The sequence below is a fragment of the Macaca thibetana genome, chromosome X (genome assembly GCF_024542745.1).
Source record: "Macaca thibetana thibetana isolate TM-01 chromosome X, ASM2454274v1, whole genome shotgun sequence".
NCBI lineage: Eukaryota > Metazoa > Chordata > Mammalia > Primates > Cercopithecidae > Macaca > Macaca thibetana.
In genome coordinates this window covers 46500712-46523293 of record NC_065598.1, presented here as the reverse complement: position 1 = coordinate 46523293, position 22582 = coordinate 46500712, and the positions used below count along the sequence as shown (strand labels likewise).

The following is a 22582-nucleotide window of genomic DNA, read 5'->3' as shown; positions in this document are numbered from 1 at the left end:
CTACTGAAAATACAAAACTTAGCCGGGCGTTGTGGCAGGCACCTGTAATCCCAGCTACTCGGAAGACTGAGGCAGGAGAATCGCTTGAACCCGGGAGGCGGAGGTTACAGTATGCCACTGCACTCCAGCCTGGGTGACAAGAGCAAAACTCCATCTCAAAAAAAAGAAAAAAAAGAAAAAAAAAGAATGAGCGTGGCTGTGCTCCAATAAGACTTCATTTATTAAAGCGCGCAGTGGGCCATATTTTGCCAAACTCTGAATTAAATAAAAATGAAAATACAACATATCAAAATTTGTGAGATGCACCTAAAGCAGTGCTTAAAGGAAAAATTGTAACATTGAATAACAAATATAGTCAATCGTCATTATATGCAGATCCCTTCATTTCAAATTTACCTACTTGCTAAAATTCATTTGTAACTCCCCAAATCAATGCTTGCAGTGCTTTCATGGTTATTTGTGGACATGCACAGTGGCAAAAAATTTGCATTGCCTGACGTGCGTGCTCCCAGCTGAGGCTGAACAAGGTGACACTCCGCCTTTTTGTTTCAGCTATTGTACTATAAGAAAGTGTCCTTTGTGAAGTCTAGGTAGTGCCATATTTTTCACATTTTTGTGCTTTTTGTTGGTGATTTTGCCTGTTTAAAATATCCCCTAGGTCAGGCACAGTGGCTCATGCCTGTAATCCCAGCACTTTGGGAGGTTGAGGAGGGAGGATTGCTTGAGGCCAGGAGTTCGAGATCAGCCTGGGTAACACGGCAAGACCCCAACTCTACAATATTGTTTAAAGAAAAATAGCTGGGGGCTGGGTGTGGTGGCACATGCCTGTAATCCCAGCACTTTGGGAGTCTGAGTTGGGTGGATCACCAGAGCCCAGGAGTTCAAGACCAGTCTGGGCAACAAAGCAAGACCTTGTCTCCTTTATGTTAAAAAAAAAAAAAAAAATAGCTGGGCATGGTAGAGTGCACCTGTAGTCCTAGTTCCTTGGGAGTCTGAGGTGGGAGGATCACCTGAGCCCATGAGTTTGAGGTTACAGTGAGCTATGGTCACACCACTGCACTCTAGCCTGGGTGACAGAGCAAGACCCTGTCTCCAATAAAATAAAACAGCCCCCAAACGCAGTGCTGAAGTGCTATCTAATGGCTCCTAAACTGAGGAAGGCTGTGCTGTGCCTCGGGAGACAATGTGTTAGATAAGCTTTTCTCCAGCATGAGTTCTAGTGCTGTTGGCTGTGAGTTCAATGTTAATGAATCAACAGTATATACTAAATAATGTATCTTTAAACAGAAACACACATTAAACAAAGTTATGTCCTGGGCCAGGCACGGTGGCTCACACCTATAATCCCAGCACTTTGGGAGGCCGAGGCGGGCGGATCACCTGAGGTCAGGAGTTCGAGACCAGCCTGACCAACATGGAGAAACCCTGTCTCTACTAAAAATACAAAATTAGCCGGGCAAGGTGGTGCATGCCTGTAATCTCAGCTACTCGGGAGGCTGAGGCAGGAGAATCACCTGAACCCAGGAGGCCGGGGTTGCGGTGAGCCGATATCATGCCATTGCACTCCAGCCTGGGCAATAAGAGCAAAACTCTGCCTTAAAAAAAAAAAAAAAGTATGTATGAAAATCTACAACTGACGGTTGGGCGTGGTGGCTGACGCCTGTAATTCTAGCACTTTGGGGGGCTGAGGCGGGCGGATCACCTGAGGTCAGGAGTTTGAGAACAGCCTGACCAACATCAGGAAACCCTGTCTCCACTAAAAATACAAAATTAGCTGGGCATGGTGGTGCATGCCTGTAATCCCAGTTACTCGGGAGGCTGAGGCAGAAGAATCACTGCCTCAGCCTCCCAAAGTGCTGGGACTACAGGAGGGAGGGAGGGAGGGAGGGGGGGAGGAGAGAGAGAGAGAGAGAGAGAGAGAGAGAGAGAGAGAGAGAGAGAAACTTACAACTGACATAAATCCTTTTAAAATTTTAATTTAATTTTTTTTAAGAGATGGGGGTCTCATTTTGTACAGGCTGGTCTTGAACTCTTGGCTTCAAGCAATCTTCCTGCCTTGGCCTCCCAAATTGCTGGGATAACAGGCATGAGCAACTGTGCCTAGACCTGCAATCATTTTTGTTGTTGTTGTTGTTGTTGTTGTTTTGAGACAGGATCTCCTTAGGTCACTCCCCACCAGGCTGGAGTGCAGTGGTGTGATCTCAGCTAACTGCAACCTCTGCCTCCCAGGCTCAAGTGATCCTCCCACCTCAGTCTCCCAAGTAGCTGGGACCACAGGCACACACCATCATACACCCAGCTAATTTTTGTATTTTTTTGTAGAGATGAGGCTTTGCCTTGTTGCCCACGCTGGTCTCGAATTCCTGGGCTCAAGTGATCCACCTGCCTCGGCCTCCCAAAGTGCTGGGACTACAGGCATGAGCCACTGCACCCAGCCACTGACATCATTCTTTTTTTTTTTTTTTTTTTTTTTTTTTTTGAGATGGAGTATTGCCCTGTCTCCTAGGCTGGAGTGCAGTGGCGCGATCTTGGCTCACTGCAACCTCCACCTCCTGGGCTCAAGTGATTCTCCTGCCTCAGCCTCCCCAGTAGCTGGGATTACAGGCAAGTGCCACCACGCCCAGCTAATTTTTTGTATTTTTAGTAGAGATGGGGTTTCACCATGTTGGCCAGGCTGGTCTCAAACTCCTGGCCTCAAGTGATCCACCCACCTCGGCCTCCCAAAGTGCTGGGATTACAGGCATGAGCCACCGCGCCCAGCCTCCTTACATCATTCCTAATGGTGAGACTGAACACTTACAGAATAGTGATGGAGGGCATCTCTGCCTCGCTCCTGAGATCAGCCTCCAGAGTAGCTGGGGCAACGGGCGCGTGACACCATGCTCGGCTCATTTTTTTTTTCCTTTTTGTAGAGACAAAGTCTCATTATGTTGCCTAGGCTGGTTTTGAACTCCTGGGCTCAAGCAATCCTCCTGCCTCGGCCTCCCAAAGTGTTGGGATTACAGGCATGAGCCACCACGCCTGGCCTATCTTGACAACTTTCCTGTGAATCTAAAATTATTCCAAAATTAAAAGTTGATTTAAAAAACACAATGAGATACCATGACACACCTATTAGAAAACTGACAATACTAAATGCTAGCACATTACCCAAGTGATTTTAAAAGTTATGTACACTCAAAAACCTATACACAATGCAGGTTCCTCAAAAAACTAAAAATAGAACAACAACATGATCCAGCAATTCCACAACTAGGTACAGATCCAAAAGAAAGGAAATTAATATGTCAAAGAGATATTTGCACTCATGATCACTGCAGCACTATTCACAACTGTCAAAATATGAAACTGGCCCATCAACAGATAAATAAAGAAAATGTGTTACATTTATACAATGGAATATTATTAAGTCATAAAAAGAATGAAATCCTGTCATTTGCAACAACATGGGTGGAACTAGGGACCATTAGGTTAAGTGAAATAAGCCAAGCACAGAAAGACAAATATCACATGCTCTCACTCATATGTGGGGGCTAAAAAAGTGGATCACGTGAAGATAGAGAGTAGATCGGTGGTTATCAGAGGCTGGAAAAGGGGACGGTGGGGTGAGAGGGAATGTGGAGAAAAAAAGAGAATGTAAATGTATTTATTACCACTGAACTGTATACTTATAAATGGCAAAGATGGTAAATTATGTATGTATATTTTACCTCAATAAAAAAAACTTACACACAAATGTTTATAGTGGCTTTATTCATAATTGGCAAAAACTGGAAACAAGCAGGATGTCCAATAATTGAATGGAAAAACAAACTGGTACATCAATACAAGGAATACTATTCAGCAATAAAAAGGAACAAGTTAGCTGGGAGGGGTGGCTCATGCCCGTAATCCCAACACTTTGGGAGGCTGAGGCGGGTGGATCGCCTGAGGTCAGGACTTCGAGACCAGCCTGGCCAGCATGGTGAAACCCCATCTCTACTAAAAATACAAAAATTAGTTGGGTGTGGTGGCAGGCACCTGTAATCCCAGCTACTTGGGAAGCTGAGGCAGGAGACTCGCTTGAACCCAGGAGGCGGAGGTTGCAGTGAGCCAAGATCGTACCATTGCACTCCAGCCTGGGCAACAGAGCGAGACACTTTGTCAGAAAAAAGAAAAAAAAAAAAAGGAACAAGTTATCGAGTCACCTAGCAAGAAGGCTGAATCACAAATGCATTTTAATAAATGAAGCCAGACTCAAAAGGCTACATATTGTATGATTCCATTTATGGGACACTCTGGAAAAGACAAAATCATAAGGATAGGAGACAAATCAGTTGCCAGGAGTTGTGGTTGACTGACTAAAGGGGCCACACAAGGGAAATTTTTAGGGAGAACTGTTTTCTATGGTACTGGGGTGATAAACGGGGTGGTGGACTTAATGCACTCATCAAAACTCATGCCAAATGAATGTTACTGTATGCAAATTTTAAAAAATTAACCAAGATGTCATGGTATCCAAGGATGGAATGCAGCTTGTGACAAATGAATCTAACAGTATTATAAATGTGTGCCAATACTTCAATGAAGGGGATAAGGGAAAAAGGAGCTGACCTCAGGACTTTGGAAAACTGTTTTGAGTGGCTACTGTAAGGCTAAAGACAAGACTATACAATACCAACTGCACTCTAGTTGGTAAATAAGTTTCTCACAGGGGTATGGGTTAGTAATTCTAAAACTATATTATATTTATATTAGGGTTAAACAAATAAGTGAATAAAATGTACATAATGAAAGCCAGGTTTCTCACTTTCAGAGTAAGAAGTCGCAAAAAAGCAAGGGAAGGGATGCTAGAATGAACCCTGTGGTGCCGGATTAGGGTCAGAGGTATTTTAATAGATAGATAGATACAGGATTATAGATGTGTGTGTATATACAGGTTAATAGTCATACATGTACTTTTTACCTTTGTCTGTTGAAAAGGCCTAGAACCAGTGGTATTCCATTAGCAAAGGACACACCTAGCACCCAGATCTTGGCTTCTAACTATCATTCTAGAATAAAAGAAACCAGGGTTCCTTAGAGAAATGGTTGATACTAGTTCTGGAGCAAGGAAAAATACAGGATGAGCCTGGAGCATCTTGTAGGGCCAGAAAGTAAGGAAGTGTTCAAAATTCAAAAGGATGGGGCATGTCAAAGGGACAAAAAAGCCAACCTAAAAGAGCTCCAGATGGTTAAAACCAGAACAATTTGATAGTATTATAACTTAAAGAATAAAATACACACCCATGAGAAATAAATGACTGAATAAATGGGAAGAAGGGACAAATTTTTCTTTTTTTTTTTTTTTCTTTTTCTTTTTTTTTTGAGACAGAGTCTCACTCTGTCACCCAGGCTGGAGTGCAGTGGCATGATCTCAGCTCGCTGCAACCTCCACCTCCCAGGTTCAAACGATTCTCCTGCCTCAGCCTCCCGAGTAGCTGGGACTATGGGTGTGTGCCACCATGTCCAGCTAATTTATCTATTTTTAGTAGAGATGGGATTTCACCATGTTGGCCAGGATGGTCTTGACCTCTTGACCTCGTGATCCTCCTGCCTCGGCCTCCCAAAGTGCTGGGATTATAGGCGTGAGCCACCACGCCCAGTCAGGACAAATCTTTCTTACAGAATTCCAAATAATGTATGTGGATATTCCTGTCTCCCGATGTTAGAGCTTAATTCTCCTCTCCTTGATTGTGTGTTGATCTTAGTGACTCATTTTCAAGTGGAAAGGGAAACATGGAAACTTTACAGCAGAGAAATCTGGCAGATACCACCTCATATTGATATCATGTGCCCTGTGATGTCATGGATGAGAAGGGCACTTCCTCTTCCTAAAAACCTATAACCCTAGTCTAACCAGAGGAAAATGTCAGATAAACATAAATTGAGGAACATTCTACAAAATAATTGACCGCTACTATTCAAAAGTTTCAAGATTATGAGAAACAAGGAAAAACTGAAGAAATGTCACATCTGTCACAGGAAATTAAGGAGACATGGCAACAAAAAGCAATGTGGGATCTTGGACTGAATTCTGGAACTGAAAAAGGACGTAAGTTGAAAAACTGGTAAAATTTGAATAAAGTCTGTAGTTTAAGTTAGCATTTTACCAATGTAAATTTCTTAGCTTTGACAAATGTACTATGGTTATGTTAACATTTAGGGAAGCTGGGTAAGGGATATACAGAAACTTTCTGTACTATCTTTGCAATTTTTCTGTAAACCTAAAATCATTCCAATATAAAAAGTTTATTTCAAAAAAGCCCACAAATGTCCAGTAGCATCTCATCTCACTCAGACTACTATAGAAGCCAAAGTCTCTACAGTGGCCTACAAGGCCCTACATTATCTGACTCTCTCTCTACCACTTCTCGGACCTCATCTACTATGTTTGTTGAATAACTGAATGAATTATTCCGTAAAACAAAATAACCCAAGTCTGACTAATCTGGAGAACTATCAAAAAAGGAATATTCCAAGGGTACATCTCAAAGATTTCTGAATTAGGCTTTCTGGGGAGGGAGTAGAAAATTTGTTTATTGGCTGGTCTCGGTGGCTTATGCCTGTAATCTCAGCACTTTGGGAGGCTGAGGTGGATGAATTGCATGAGCCCAGGAGTTCGAGACTAGCCTGGGCAACATGGCAAAATGCTGTCTCTACAAAAAATGCAAAAATTAACTGGGTATGGTGGCGCACGACTGTAGTTCCAGCTACCTGGGAGGCTGAGGTGAATGGATTGCTTGAGCCCAGGAGTCGGAGGCAGGAGGATTGTTTGAGCCCCGGAGACAGAGGTTGCAGTGAGCCAAGACTGCATCACTGCACTCTAGCCTGGGCAACAGAGTGAGACCCTATCAAAAAAAAAGAGAGGAGAGGAGAGGGGAGGGGAGGGGAGGGGAAATTTGTTTATGTATTATGTATTTGAGACAAGGTCTCACTCTGCTGCCCAAGCTGGAGTGCAGTGGAGCGATCATGGGTCACTGCAGCCTTAACCTCCTTGGGCTCAGGTGATCTTCCCACCTCAGCCTCCAAGTAGCTAGGACTACAGGTGCACACCATCACACGCAGCTAATTTTTGTAGAGACAGGGTTTTGCCATGTTGCCCAGGCTGGTCTTGAACTCCTAGGCTCAAGCGATCTGCCTGCCTCAGCCTCCCAAAGTGCTGGAATTACAGGTCTGAGCCACCGTGCATGGCTGAAAATGTACATTTTTAAAAGAACCCTGGATGATTCTGAGAATTATCCAGATTTGGAGATCCTCATGATGGAAAACAATGAATTATCTTATTAAGCAGTCAAATAGCTTTATTAAATATTAAAAATAAATGTGACTATTGCAACTAAAGAGGAAAATTGAGAGACTCTGAGGTGCAAATTATTTAAGATACATGGGAATTCTCAAAAAAATATATAATAAATAAGACCACCCTTAGTTCAGTACAGTGGTTCTCAACTGGGAGCAATTTTGCCTCCTTCCCACACCCCTGGGGACATCTGGCAACATCTGGAAACATTTTTGGTTACCATAACTGGGGTGGTGTTTTATTGGCATCTAATGGGTACAGGCCAGAGATGCTGCCAAACATCTTGTAAGGTATAGGACAGCCTCTCATAACAAAGAATTACCTGGCCTAAAATGTCTGTACTGCCACAGTTGAGAAACCCTGCCTTAGGATGACTGATGGCCGCTTTTAGATAAGGGCCCAGTCCATCCAACTCCTGCTAGAATATCACCACTGCCAGCCTACTCACTATTCCACAGGAATCAATGCATTGCTGAGCAGCTTAAAAGTTTTCCCCAACTTTTTATTTTGAAAATTTCTATACATTATAGAAGAGTTGAAAGAATAGCATAAATATGCATTTGCCCTTCACCTACACCCACCAAAAGTTAACATTTGTCCCCATTTGCTTTATTACAAAATAAACACCATCTATCTGCACATATATGCTTTGTTTTGCTGAGTCATTTGAAAGTAGCAGACATAAGAACACTTCAGCATGTATCTCCTGCATAACCACACCACCATTATCATAGCAAAGGATATTAACGATAATTCTATCTCATCTTCAAACTTCCCCACTTGTCCCAAATATGCCTTTTACAGCTCACTCCAACCCAATCTAAGATCCAATCAAGGTTCACTCATTGCATTTAGTTATGTCTCTTTAGTTTCTTAATCCAGAATAATTCCCCCATCTTTTTTGTTTTCCATTATACTGTCTGAAGAGACCTAGCCAGTTGTCTTGTAGAAGGTCTTCTATTTTGGATTTGTCTTATTTCCTTATGGTGTCATTTAACATATTTATTTTCTTCCTACAAACTAGAAGTCTTGGCTCAATTAGATTCAGGCTACTTTGGCAAGAACACTCTACATGTGATGTTGTGTATTTTTTTCACTGCATCACATCACAAATAACACACGTCAGGCTGTCCATCAAAGATGCTGTTTGATCACCGGGTTAACATGGTGATCACCAAATCTCTGCTGTAAAGGTTTCCCCCTTTGAATTAGGATGTATAAATATCCTCTTTTTTTGAGACAGAGTCTTGCTCTTTCACACAGGCTGGAGTGCAGTGGCGCAATCTTGGCTCATTGCAACCTCTGCCTCCCAGGTTCAAGCAATTATCTGCCTCAGCCTCCCGAGTAGCTGGGATTACAGGCACCTGCCATCACACCGGGCTAATTTTCATATTTTTAGTAGAGACGGGGTTTCACCATGTTGGCCAGGCTGGTCTCAAACTCCTGACCTCGTGATCCACCCGCCTTGGCCTCCCAAAGTGTTGGGATTACAGGCATAAGCCACCACACCCAGCCAAATATCCTACTTCTTAGCAACTTTTACCCCAATAGTTTTAGCACCCACTGATAATCTTTGTCTGAAATAATTATTACATTGGGGTTGGAAATGGTGATTTCCAAAGTCCATCATTCCTTCTGCATCTTTTAGCTCACAATATTCTGTAAACAGCAGATGAACATTCTTTTCTTCCCTCCCCTTTTTGTTTAACAATATGGATGCATAGATTTATGTTGCTAAATCATTACCTTCATTCTTCTTCTCTTTTTTGGGGACAAGGTCTTGCTCTGTTGCCCAGGCTGCAGTGCAGTGGCGTGAGCATAACTCACTGCAGCCTCAAGCTCCTGGGCTCCAGCGACCTCCCACCTCAGCTCCTGAGTAGCTGGGACTACAGGTGTGCATCATCCCTAGCTAATTTTTGTATTTTTTGTAGAGACAGGGTCTTGCTATGTTGCCCAGGTGGGTTTCAAACTCCTGGCTTTAAGCAATCCTTCCACCTCACCCTCCCAAAATGCTGGGATTACAGGGGTTAAGCACTACATCTAGTCCCAGTATTCTTTTTAATTGTTAAATTGTCCCGAATTTGGCCCATGGAAACTCCTTCAAGCTGGCTCCTAAGATCTTTTGATATGAACTCATCAGTCTTTGAATACCTCCTATAGGCATCTCTGGTTTTTAAGACTTGTTTGTATGATATTTATTTGCTGAAATTCCTGCAACATCTGCTTACTGTTTTTAGTTCTACTTTTTGCAGCAATAGAACATTTTACTTCTTCCATGTGGAATTTTCTGTTACTTAAATGCAGATACTATATTTGGGTTGGAACAATTCTGTAATACTACTTCACTAACATCACACAAGTACATAAATCATTAATTTAGCCCTACCGATAGGCTCACTTTATTCCTAACTCTCATACTTTAGTATGTCCAATACACTTATTACCTGATTCAATTTCCAAAAGCTGCTAAGAGGTTAAAGGTTCACTTTCAAGCTTCCAAATGTTCCCACATCAAATTGGTTGCATTAAAGGGGCCAGGTCAGAATTTCCTACATATATTCTGGGGTAGAGTCATGCAGGGGTCACAGCAAGTCCTTGCTACCACTACAGTAACCACAAAAGTATTATCAAATACTGCATTAATACTTACCAGCTGAGTTACACCCAGCATTACTTATTATCCTAGCAATCCTCTAACATTTGCATACAGATTTTTGCAGTTTATTATAATGTTTTTATACATAAAGAGCACATAAAATGCAGATGGGCCCTCTCTCTAGGGTATACCCAATCAACACTGCATATTACTATACATATTTGCTCAGGCCAGTCAAGGAAAGCCTGATGAGCCTTGAGCAAACAATGTACCCACTCTGAACAGGTAAAGAGTACTCTGTCCTCTAGAATCAATACACCTTCAAATACAGGTAGGCAGACAGTAACCCTTCAGGTGGGCACACATACTCAAGTTCCTCTCTTTGAAGACCTATATCCAGTATCTGAAATTTATTGGTGGCATTTACCCATTAGGGAAAACAATTCTAATTATACACAGGAAGTTAATCAATCATATTAAATACATAAAATAGTATACCACTTTATATTTCTTATTTCTTTTCTGGTATGATTAAAGCACACTGAAGATAGAAAGAATCTTTATCAAGTGCTTTGCAACTGAGCAGGGAGTATGAAATATTTACTCACACTATAAAGGTACAACGATAATACAATAATTAAAATAATAAGATACATAATAAAATGTGACTTTCAGTACTAAGAACAGAGGATAGGGGAAAAAAAAGGATAGGGAAAAAAAGGGAAAAAAATTAGTTAACTAATTTCTAGTTAGTTATCTAGGGCTCCTTGAGTGATGTGAAATTTTGACATTTCTGAACAATAACAGAAAAAAAAGAACAAATGAGAAAGAGAAGGCAATGTAAAAGAAATGTTAAAGGCAAAAGTAAATCAAATTGGTATGTAAAGAAAATATCCACAAAAGTATACCAATCATCCAGAAGGTACCTTTGTTCAGAAGAGGAAGGAAGTCAGGTGCTTTTTCCCGAAAAACCCTTTGAGCATCCTCAGCTTTCATGGACACTTCCTTTGTCTGAACTAGGAAAAAGCCTTTACCAACCATCTGTGAAAATAAAATTTAATTGAGATTTTAAAATGAACTTCTGAGACTAAAACAATGATTTCCTATTCTAGTATTTCTCTGTATAAAATGCAACAACAGCACACTGATTTTTGTTTTAATTATAAGTCTAATTCAGGGTGTTTGCTATAATAATTTCTCACTATATATATGAGATTCTTTCTTACAGATGGGTGGTTCTGGTTTAGTACTGCAGTTAAGAGTAAGGGTCAAATAAATGTGAATTCTCTCTCAAGTTTAAAACATGATTAAAATTTTTCTACGACCAGATGGAAGTTTTAGTTTGGTGATACTGCGAATGTCCAATAAGAAGAGAATGGTTAAGTAAACTATGGTACAGTCATATGACGAAATGCCATAGTTCATTACATTTATCATAGTTCATTAAATACAACAAAGATGTTATAATAAAATGAGGAAAAGCTTATGTAATAATGTTAATTTTACTTTTATTTATTTTTCTTTTCTTTTCTTTTTTTTTTTTTTGAGACAGGGTGTCACTCTGTTGCCCAGGCTGGAATGTAGTGGTGCAATCATAGCTCACTGCAGCCTCAAACTCCTGGGCTCAAACGATTCTCCCACCTCGGCCTCCCAAGCAGCTAGGACTACAGGCCTGTGCCACCATGCCTGGCTAATTTTTAAAATTTTTTTGTAGAGACAGGTTCTGGCCATGTTGCCAGGCTGATCCTGAACTCCTGGGCTCAAGCCATCCTCCTGCCTCAGCCACCCAAGATGCTGGAATTATAAGCATGAGCCACTGCACCTGGCCAATAATGTTAATTTTAAAAGGCATGATACAAATTTATATAGTATAGCACAATAATGGTAGATCACACTTATGGAGCACTCACTATGTGGCAGGCAGTTTTATGTACTTTACATATATATATTTAACCCTCTCATGAAGTAGGTATCATTACCCTCATTGTACAGATGTGAAAACTAAGGCGCACAGTGATTAAGGAACTTGCCCAAGGACATTTAACAATTAAGTGACAGAGCTGTGATTCAAACCTAGTTAATCCGATTACAGACTAAATAAATTTAAAAATTATTCCTAAAAAGATTATTCAAGGTATGGCACAATTATGTATTGATTTTAAACTTATTTTACTCTTTCTTATTTCTATAATTCTCCACAATGAGGACATATTAATTTTTAAAGTAATTATGAAAGTAGTTTTTAAAAATGCAAAGTCAGCCCAGCATCATGGCTCACACCTGCATTCCGAGCACTCTGAGAGGCCAAGTTGGGAGGATTGCTTGAGACTAGGAGTTTGAGACCAGCCTGGGAAACACAGCAAGACCCCATCTTTATAAAAAATTTTTAAAAATTAGCCAGGTGTGGTGGTGTGTGCCGGTAGTCCTAGCTACTCAGGAGGCTGAGGTGGGAGGATCCCTTAAGCCCAGGAGTTAGAGGCTACACTGAGCTATGATCTCACCACTGCACTCCAGCCTGGACAACAGAGCAAAACCTTGTCTCTAAAAAAAAAAAAGTAGTTATTCCAACCACTTAATTTTTAGCAAAGCTTGTTAGGTTTTTAATAATTAAAAGTAACATATATTCTCAACACAGAACATTTGAAAAATAAAAAATAGAAATGAAGAAATATCAACCAGGGTGCTACAACTAAAAGATGCTACTGCCATACAGGCATACCCTCCCAGTTTTCTTTTTCTCCCATTACAGAAATAATATATGCTCATTGTTAAATCCACAGAACTACAAAAAAAAAAAAAAAAAAAAACTCTTTTTTTTTTTTTTTTTGAGACGGAGTCTCGCTCTGTCACCCAGGCTGGAGTGCGGTGGCCGGATCTCAGCTCACTGCAAGCTCCGCCTCCCGGGTTCACGCCATTCTCCTGCCTCAGCCTCCCGAGTAGCTGGGACTACAGGCGCCCGCCACCTCGCCCGGCTAGTTTTTTGTATTTTTTTAGTAGAGACGGGGTTTCACCGTGTTAGCCAGGATGGTCTCGATCTCCTGACCTCGTGATCCGCCCGTCTCGGCCTCCCAAAGTGCTGGGATTACAGGCGTGAGCCACCGCGCCCGGCCAAAAAAAAAACTCTTAATAAAACGACTGTTAACATTTAAGTATCTATAACTTTCCAGATTTACCTACTTAAAAGAATCAGTTACTTACATAATATTCTACAGATTTTCACTTACTTGATTGTGACATTTTCTACATAAAATCAGTTTTAATGGCTAATAGTATTTCATCCTATGGCTACATTATTCCATACCATTCCATCAAATTTTATCAAACTCAAATCCTATTTCAGAATCTTGAAATACCCTCATTCAATGCTGCCTCCAAAAAAAGAAACATACATTTAAAAATTGTAGAGAATTACATGGACATCACTGCCAGATGACTGTAAAATAAAAATATCAGAAACAATTCTACCTCTCTTATTTTCTAGAGTGCTTATCATATCTCATTTTATAAACACAAACTGATATGATTATGATGATTACTTCAAAATAATGTTACCTAAATAATAAACTATACTTTAATATTTCCCCACAGATATTTGGAGAGACTCCTTTTCATGAAAATTCTTCTACTTTTAAAGACTTAAAAATAGTGGTAACTACCCAACTTCAATTTCAGATGATGAAATACTCCCAAACAATTCAAACTATTTTATTCTACTTTATCCTGTACATATCTGTGATGTAGGTAAGAAAAGTCGAGGAATGTGATTTTTATTGTTTGTTTGTTTTTGAGACAGAGTCTTGCTCTCTCGCCCAGGCTGGAGTGCAGTGGTGTGATCTTGGCTTACTGCAACCTCTGCCTCGTGGGTTCAAGCAATTCCCTGCCACAGCCTCCCGAGTAGCTGGGATTACAAGTGTCCACCACCACGCCTGGATAATTTTTGTATTTTTAGTAGAGACGGGGTTTCGCCATCTTGGCCAGGCTGGTCTTGAACTCCTGATCTCATGATCCACCCGCCTCGGCCTCCCAAAGTGCTGGGATTACAGGCGAGAGCCACCACGCCTGGCTGGAATCTGATTTTTACGTGAGAAAACCAAAGTCTAGTAACTTCTCTTGGCTTCCTATGGAGTGTACTTTCTGCTTTACCCAGCCTTTTTAGACTTCCTACCCTCTCTCAAATTGTATACTTCCTATTGCAAAAAAAAAAGCATTTAATGCATTAAAACAATGTGAAACAAAATTCTGTGATCCTCCTGGGGTTTAACAAATATAGAGTTAGCAATCATAGTTTCAGTCTAAGCTGTCCTAAGACACTTGTGTTATGACATGAGAAAGACTCAAGTTTTATTTTTTTCATCTCAAGATTCACTAGCTTCTATACATATTTCCCTGTGAACTCATTTCATTTTTTAAAAATGTAATCTCTCAATATAATATGTAAGTCTTTTGTCTTTCAGCATGTTTTGATACCCTCTTCACATGTACTTGGTATTTTATTTTTTGTTTGTTCTCTTCATTCCTTAATTCTGTACTTTCAAAATAAGATAGGATAACTATAGCCAAATAGTCCCTAGACTGGAAGGCCCTAGAGTCCACATGCTTTCAGTCACATTCCTGCTCCACCAGGCATTCAGCAACTTGCCTTTACCACTGAGGCAGCATAACAGCATCATGTTTAAGGGTTAAGGTGTGGCCTACACAGCTAGACTGCCTGGACTGGAATCATGGCTCTGCTGTTTACCAGCTGAATGATCTTTTGCAAGGTATTTACCCTCTTTTGGTCTATTTTTCATATCTGTAAAATGGGGAATAATAGCACTTATTTCATAGAGTTGTTTTGAGTATTGAGTTAATTCATTTAAATTCCTTTCCATAGTGCCTGGCATATAGTAAACACTATGTAAGTGTTAGTTATTATTATCGCTGTGGGATTATTGTTTATATTGTATTCCAGGGGATATCTAAAGAACATCATTCTTCCTGGTCATATTCTTTTCAAGGGCACACAACACTCCCATTTCACATACCAGATACCAAAGGTTAAAAGGTTAAGAACATTTGATGACTCATGAAGAAACACTGTTTTGATGGCTTTTCTCTTTAAGCATGCTAAATATTCTTTATGTCCACTCCTCATTACCTACGAAAAAGGAGTTTAACCTAAATAATTACATATTTTGAAAATTGTATGTAGTTTTTTTAAAAAAAAATCACCATACAGCATAATGAAAGCATTTACCTCTCAGATATTGGATTAACATGTGATCAGATAGCTCAAAAGCCAGAAGCACATTTTTCTATATCTTACCAGATTCATAGAATGTTTTTATCACATAGGCATAAGCAAAAAAGAAAATCTAGAAGTTTTAAAATTATACTTTGACTTCTGTTGGTTTAAAAACTATACCTCAGATATACTTTGTAGATTTCAGACATTTCTACATGGGTTTTCTACATTGTGGAATGTATAGCTATTGAGAGGTATTCATTTTTAATATTTTCCTAAAATCATTCCTTTTGATATGTTCCAACTTTAAAAAAAATCCACTCAAAAAGAGACTTGATGAGTTTTCCAGCCAAGCATGGTGGCTCTCACCTATAATCCCAGCACTTTGGGAGGCCGAGGTGAGTAGATTGCTTGAGGTCAGGAATTAGAGACCAGCCTAACCAACATGGCAAAACCCTGTCTCTACTAAAAATACAAAAATTAGCAGGCATGGTGGCGGGCATCTGTAATCCCAGCTACTCGGAAGGCTGAGGCAGGAGAATCGCTTAAACCCAGGAGGCAGAGGTTGCAGTGAGCTGATATGGCGCCACTATACTCCAGTCTGGGAGACAAAGTGAGACTCTGTCTTAAAAAAAAAAAAGAGACTTGAGTTTTCCATTCACTTCTCCATTTATGTCAGTTTGGTTTTTAAATTCAAACAGATTCCTCCTGAAGGTACCTGATTAATGCATAATCAATACATCCTACTGCTGTCTTCCCACTGGAGCACCCATCAACTAAGGAACTGCTGCTTCTGGAGCCCCTAACCTCTGTATCTCCAATTATTTTTCAAGCAGAAGCTGCAACCCCAAAAACCCTTCTCTACTCATGAGCTCACCAAGACCCACTGTTCATAAGCCTATGAGTTTTGCCAACCTAGCTTCCATCTCACTCTTCTGCATCAAGCTCCCTTCTATGGCAATAAAGGAAAATAAGGAACATAATGTGGAGGTTGCTGTCACAGTCACAACAGGGTCCAAAAGTTGTATTCCTAAATGTATTTTTGGCTGGGCGTGGTGGCTCATGCCTGTAATCCTAGCACTTTGGGAGGCTGAGGCAGGCAGATCACGAGGTCAAGAAATCGAGATCATCCTGGCCAACATGGTGAAACCCTGTCTCTACTAACAATACAAAAAAAATTAGCTGGGCGTGGTGGTGCACACCTGTAGTCCCAGCTACTTGGGAGGCTGAGGCAGGAGAACTGCTTGAACTCGGGAGGCAGAGGTTGCAGTGAGCCGAGATCGCACCACTGCACTCCAGCCTGGTGACAGAGCGAGACCCCGTCTCTCTCTCTCTCTCTCTCTCTCTCTCACACACACACACACACACACACACAAATTGCATTTTCTTACCCCCTAACCAATTAGAACTCCAAAGAAATTTCCCCACTAAATAATTATAAAATGTCATGCTTTACTAAGCAGTACTACTTTTGTGAGCTTCTCTGGAAATCATCTAGTATAATGAAAACTCTTTAAGGGCAGAGAATTTTGTCTATGTATCTTCATCTCCAGCATATACTGTAGTTCATCATTTCTGAGTTGCTATCAATTATAAGATGCATTCCAGATAAGCAAAACCATGGAAAACAAATAGACATCCTATCATCAGTGAAATATAACAGTAACTAGCACATAATAGGTGCTTAATGCTTACTGAATTGAATTTTTTTTTTTAAAGTTTCTTTGGGAAAGTATTTTGAGGCCCAAGCAGTCTACTTACAAACAAATGCTTAATGCTTACTGAATTGAATTATATATATATTTTTAAAGTTTCTTTGAGAAAGTATTTTGAGGCCCCAGCAATCTACTTACAGACGAATCTATTGGGGGAGGGGGTGGTGGCAAAGGATTATAACTTGAGGGTTGCCTGTATTTCCAATAGCCAATTTGAAAAGAATGGAAGTACTCCATAGTGGTCCATTTTTAAATCTAGGTGTATGACTATTTCTCTTCTCTTTGTCCTTACCTCATCAATTAGCTTCCTGGCATTTGCAATAGTATAATCACCAGCAAATAAAACCACTAAGCATGATTCATCGCTGCTCTTCTGTCTCTGACCCCGGGATATTGGAACAATGCTTCTATTGGCTTCTGTGGAAACACGAACAGCTTTGAGCTCTTCAGTAGTAGGTATAGGAACATAGTCCTGAACCACAGCATCTTCTGGAAGAAGGCTCCAGTTGAGTTCTCCTGACACAGGTGTAAAGTCATGAATGTTACTCCATGTATTGTTGAAGATACTTAGCCCTGCATCTTTGAACTGGAAAGCTAATTCAGGATAGTACCATTGAAAACAGCCAAATTTGATATTTGAGGAAGACTCAATGATGGGTTGAGTGGCACAACACAAAAAGACTTCCAGCTTTCTACAATCTCGCACACGAAATTGTTGGCAGGCTAATGTGCACTTGCAATCTCTGCAATTCCGGAAAAACACGCTGCCTTTCACGGGTCCCAGAAAAATTATGCAGTTAGTACAGTCATCAATGGTAATTGTAGCAGAGTGATCAAAAATATAGATGTTACAGTTCTCACAGTCTTGAATGAGAAACTGTTGTCCTGCTACTGTCCCAGGTAAGCGACCTACTGTTTCATCCTTCAGTCCACTGAACATGTAGTCTTTTGGATCAACCTGCAGGAACAAAACACAGACCTTGAGTATTATTAACATTATTCAACAAATATCAACTAAATGCCTATTGGCTGCCAGGCACAGTTCTTAGTGCTGAAATAGAAATTCTTAATCTCAATGACTTTGAAACACAATAAGGAAATGAACAGGACAAATTGTTTCTCTTAATAATAATATAAAACTTATGATCTTAGTCAATATACACACCTCCCAGAAGACAGATCCATTCTCTTTGCTATTAAATTGTGTTCTGGGCATGAAAGCTAAAGGGTAGCCTCTGTGACACTATGGTTTGAGTTTTCCCGTGACTTAACCCAAGTGACACCTACATCATCATTGCTACTGTCAATATTGTCAGTAGGCTTTTAGCCTATTTGGAATTTATATAAGTGAAAAATGTACTAAGCTTTGTAGAGTACCAGGGTCAAAAATATATTTTTAAATGATTGTTTTAATAAAAGGGACTATGAAAAATTCAACTCATATCCTATGTATCTAATGATCTTAACCACAACCTTGCTATTTCAGCTTTCTGATACCTTTTCTTTTTTGATGCTTCATTTTTAAAACTTCTACTTCTCTAAAAAATTCTGAGGCTGGGTGCAGTGGCTCTTGCTTTTAATCCCAGCACTTTGGGAGGCGGAGGTGGGAGGATCAGATGAGACCAGGAGTTCGAGACCAGCCTGGCCAACATGGCGAAACCCCGTCTCTATTAAAAATAAAAAAATTACCCAGGCGTGGTGGCACACGTCTGTAATCCCAGCTACTCGGGAGGCTGAGGCAGAAGAATAGCTTGAGCCTTGGAGGTGGAGGCTGCAGTGAGCCGAGATCGCACCACTGCACTCCAGCCTGGGGGACAGAGTGAGACTTTCTCTCTCAAAAAAAAAAAAAAAAAAAATAATAATAATAAAATAAAATTCTGAAAATGGGAATGTACCCAGACTGAAATATATTTCTCTATCCTTTTTCAAATCAGTGTATGGGTCTCAGTTTCTAAACCCCAACTGATTTCTGCAATATGCTATAGAAAACAGAAGAACCTGAAGGCACAAGAATCACAATATGTAAATGCAAGCAAATTTGATTCAAGCATTTATTAAGCTACAATGCAATTTTTCAAATTTGGCCATTTCTATCCTTAGATCTTCCAAACTATAGCTCAATCTTTTCTTTCTTTCTTTTTTTTTTTTTTTTTTGAGACGGAGTCTCGCTGTGTCTCCCAGGCTGGAGTGCAGTGGCGTGATCTTGGCTCACTGCAGGCTCCGCCTCCCGGGTTCACGCCATTCTCCCGCCTCAGCCTCCCAAGTAGCTGAGACTACAGGCGCCCGCCACCACGCCCGGCTAGTTTTTTGTATTTTTAGTAGAGACGGGGTTTCACCATGTTAGCCAGGATAGTCTCGATCTCCTGACCTCGTGATCCACCCGCCTCGGCCTCCCAAAGTGCTGGGATTACAGGCTTGAGCCACCGCGCCCGGCCTCAATCTTTTCTTTCATTCTTTCTTTCCTTCCTTCCTTCATTTTTATTTTTATTTATTTATTTTATTTTTTTGAGACAGAGTCTCGCTCTGTCGCCCAGGCTGGAATGCAATGGCGCAATCTTGGCTCACCGCAAGCTCCACCTCCCGGGTTCACGCCATTCTCCAGCCTCAGCCTCCTGAGTAGCTGGGACCACAGGCGCCTGCCACCATGCCCGGCTAATTTTGTTTTTATATATATTTTTTTCTGTCTGAGACGTAGTCTCACCCTGTTGCCCAGGCTGGAGTACAGTGGCACGAACTCGGCTCTCTCCTGTCTCAGTCTCCCGAGTAGCTGGGACTACAGGCACCCGCCACCACGCCCGGCTCATTTTTTGTATTTTTTAGTAGAGACCGGGTTTCACCATGTTAGCCAGGATGCTCTCAATCTCCTGACCTCGAGATCCGCCCGCCTCAGCCTCCCAAAATGCTAGGATTACAGGCGTGAGCCACTGCGCCTGGCCCCTGTTTTTGTATTTTTAGTAGAGATGGGGTTTCACCATGTTAGCCAGGATGGTCTCGATCTCCTGACCTCGTGATCCACCTGCCTCCGCCTCCCAAAGTGCTGGGATTACAGGCGTGAGCCACCGTGCCCGGCCTTTTTCTTTCTTTCTTTCTTTTTTTTTGAGATGGAGTTTCACTCTTGTCACCCAGGCTGGAGTACAATGGCGCGATCTTGGCTCACTGCAACCTCCACCTCCTTAATTCAGTTAGCAAGTGCAAGCTAACTGAATTCAAGCGATTCAAGCGATTCTGCTGCCTCAGCCTCCCAAGTAGCTGGGATTACAGGCGTGCGCGACCATGACCAGCTAATTTTGTATTTTTAGTAGAGATGGGGTTTCACCATGTTAGCTGGTCTGGTCTTAAATTCCTGACCTTGGGTCATCTGCCCGCCTCAGCCTCCCAAAGTGCTGGGATTACAGGCGTGAGCCACCGAGCCCAGCCCATATAATCTTTTAAACAGTATGCCTGGAAAATGTCACATTAATTTTTAAATTTTAACTGACCTATCAAAATATGGTCACTAAAAGCCTATTTTTGTTTATTCCATGTGACTTTCTTATCTACTTCAACTGTTATAACTGTTTGTGACTATATAAATTTCATGCAAAACTATTCATGCACCCCATAGGCTCCCATATATACAATATGTAAAAATTTGATTTACAAAGCAAAATTTAATCATCTTAATAATTAGCAAACGAGCTTAAATTGACTTAGTAATTGCACAATAGGTATTGTACTTAGCCAGTTTTACATGCTGTACTAGGAGGAGTACTGGTCTGCAGTATGAGGCAATAAAAGAGGTACTCGTTTTCCAGTCCCAATTTTGTCCCCTATAATCAACCTGATCTTGAAAATGTTACCTTAACTTTCTGGATGTTCAGTCACTCTACAAATATTTGAATACCCAGTATGAGCCAGACATTGTTTTAGGCACTAAAATGAATATGACCAGCTCTTTCCATAAAAGAAGTAAACATTCACCTAAACTAAACTAAAAACAACTTGACCATGTAATGAGAGATGCTGAGAATATTCTGGAGGGGACAGAGAAGGGACCTCTGGGGCGGGGAAGAGAAGTGGGGAAGAAGTTCTGCAAAACGTGAGAATGGATAAGCTAGAGCTCATCAGGTAAAAGGGGTAGGAATAAAGGACCCTCCCTTCCCATGCCAGGTAAAAGTAACAGAAGGAACAAAGTAAAATTCTTCAGGGAGTGGGAGGAAAACTGAAAGTAGTTTGGTGTTACACATGCTATCAGAATGCTAGTAGATGAAGCTACAGAGGTAGGCAGAAACCGGATTATAAAGCTTAGACGTTATCCACAGACAAGAGGGAACCAGAGAAAGATTTAAATAAGCAAAATTTACATGTCAGGATAATTACTCTGATGAGATAAGGACATGTGGAACATGGATTGATCTGAGAGACTATTGTAGTCATACAGAAAGGGCTGGAACCAGAGCTGTAGTTAGTAGGGAAGAAGATGATGGGATGAATTTGAGAAATACTGAGGAAAGAGAATCAGCAGACTGATAATTCAATGGCTGTAGGAGGTAAGGCAGAAGGATGAATCACAGAGGAAAGGCCATGTGAGGACATAGCAAGAAGGCAGCTGTCTGTAAGCCAGGAAGAGAGCCCTCACCAGACACTGAATCTGCTGGCACCTTGATCTTGGACTTTCCAGGCACCAGAGCTGTGAGAAATAAACTTCTGTTATTTAAGCCACCAGTCTGTGGTATTTTGTTATGGCATCCTGTTTTAGTCTGCTCAGACTGCAAAAGCCATCCTCTTGCTATGTCATCACCAGACCTGTCCTCTGTGTGAAGGAGAGGGAGGGAGCAAGTGTAAGCTAACTGAATCTTCTTATAAGGACACTAATCCTATCAGATCAGCACTCTACCTTTATGACCTCACTTAACCTTAATTACTTCCTTAGAGGTCCCATCTCCAAATACAGCCATGTGTAGGGGGGCAGGGCTTCAAGATATGAATTTGACAAACATTCAGTCCATAACAGCTGCCAATGCTGAGGAGTTAAATGTAATTTACTATCCTAAGTATTTTCTCTGGACACTCCAGTTTTCTTAGCTCATAGGGAGAAATTAATCTGATAGCTAAAGATTTTATAGCTAAATAGTTCTGTAGTATAAAATTATTTGGATTGTCAGCACAGCCTTCCAAGGAGAAATTTAAGATTTATGTTGCTGTACTTTCTCAACAATTCCTGAAAGTTTTTCAAAACAAAGCTAGACACAGTGGCTCACATCTGTAATCCCAGCTACTTGAGAGTGGGCCAGTGGCCTAGTGAGGCCAGGAGTTTGAGACTGGCCTGGGCAACACAGTGACAACCCCCAGCTCTAAAAAAGTTTTTTAAAACTTAGCAGATTATTTGAAGTGAGTTGGTGGAAGAGGAAAAAAAAACCCTTAGCTGGGCATGGTGGTGTGCACCTGTAGTCCTAGCTACTCAGAAGGCTGAGGCAGGAGGACTGCTTGTGCCCAGGAGTTCAAAGCTGCAGTGAGCCATGATCGTGCCACTGCACTCCAGCCTGGGTGACAAAGCAAGACCCTGACACTTAAAAAAAAAAAAAGTAATAATAAACAACTGAAACTGAAATCCATCGTAATTTTGCAGGTTACTAGTTCTGAAATAAAGTGTCTACAATCACAAACACGGAAAGGTCATGTTTTAAATTTTTTTTTCCTAAGAGCCATTTATGAAGTGAGTTTAGTTTAGACTGTATTTTTTTTTC

The 22582-nt window shown here is 40.9% G+C and overlaps 1 protein-coding gene across 1 annotated transcript in view; it reads right to left on the bottom strand.

Moving 5' to 3' along the window:
* The window catches only part of RP2 (RP2 activator of ARL3 GTPase), a 44607-nt gene that overhangs the window by 10768 nt on the left and 11257 nt on the right, over positions 1 to 22582 (bottom strand). Inside the window, exons 2-3 of the mRNA XM_050775685.1 lie at positions 17149 to 17814; positions 10844 to 10958 (exon numbers count right to left, since the gene is read on the bottom strand). Of these exons, the coding sequence (XP_050631642.1) occupies positions 10844 to 10958; positions 17149 to 17814 (781 nt within the window). The remainder of the gene's footprint in view (positions 1 to 10843; positions 10959 to 17148; positions 17815 to 22582) is intronic.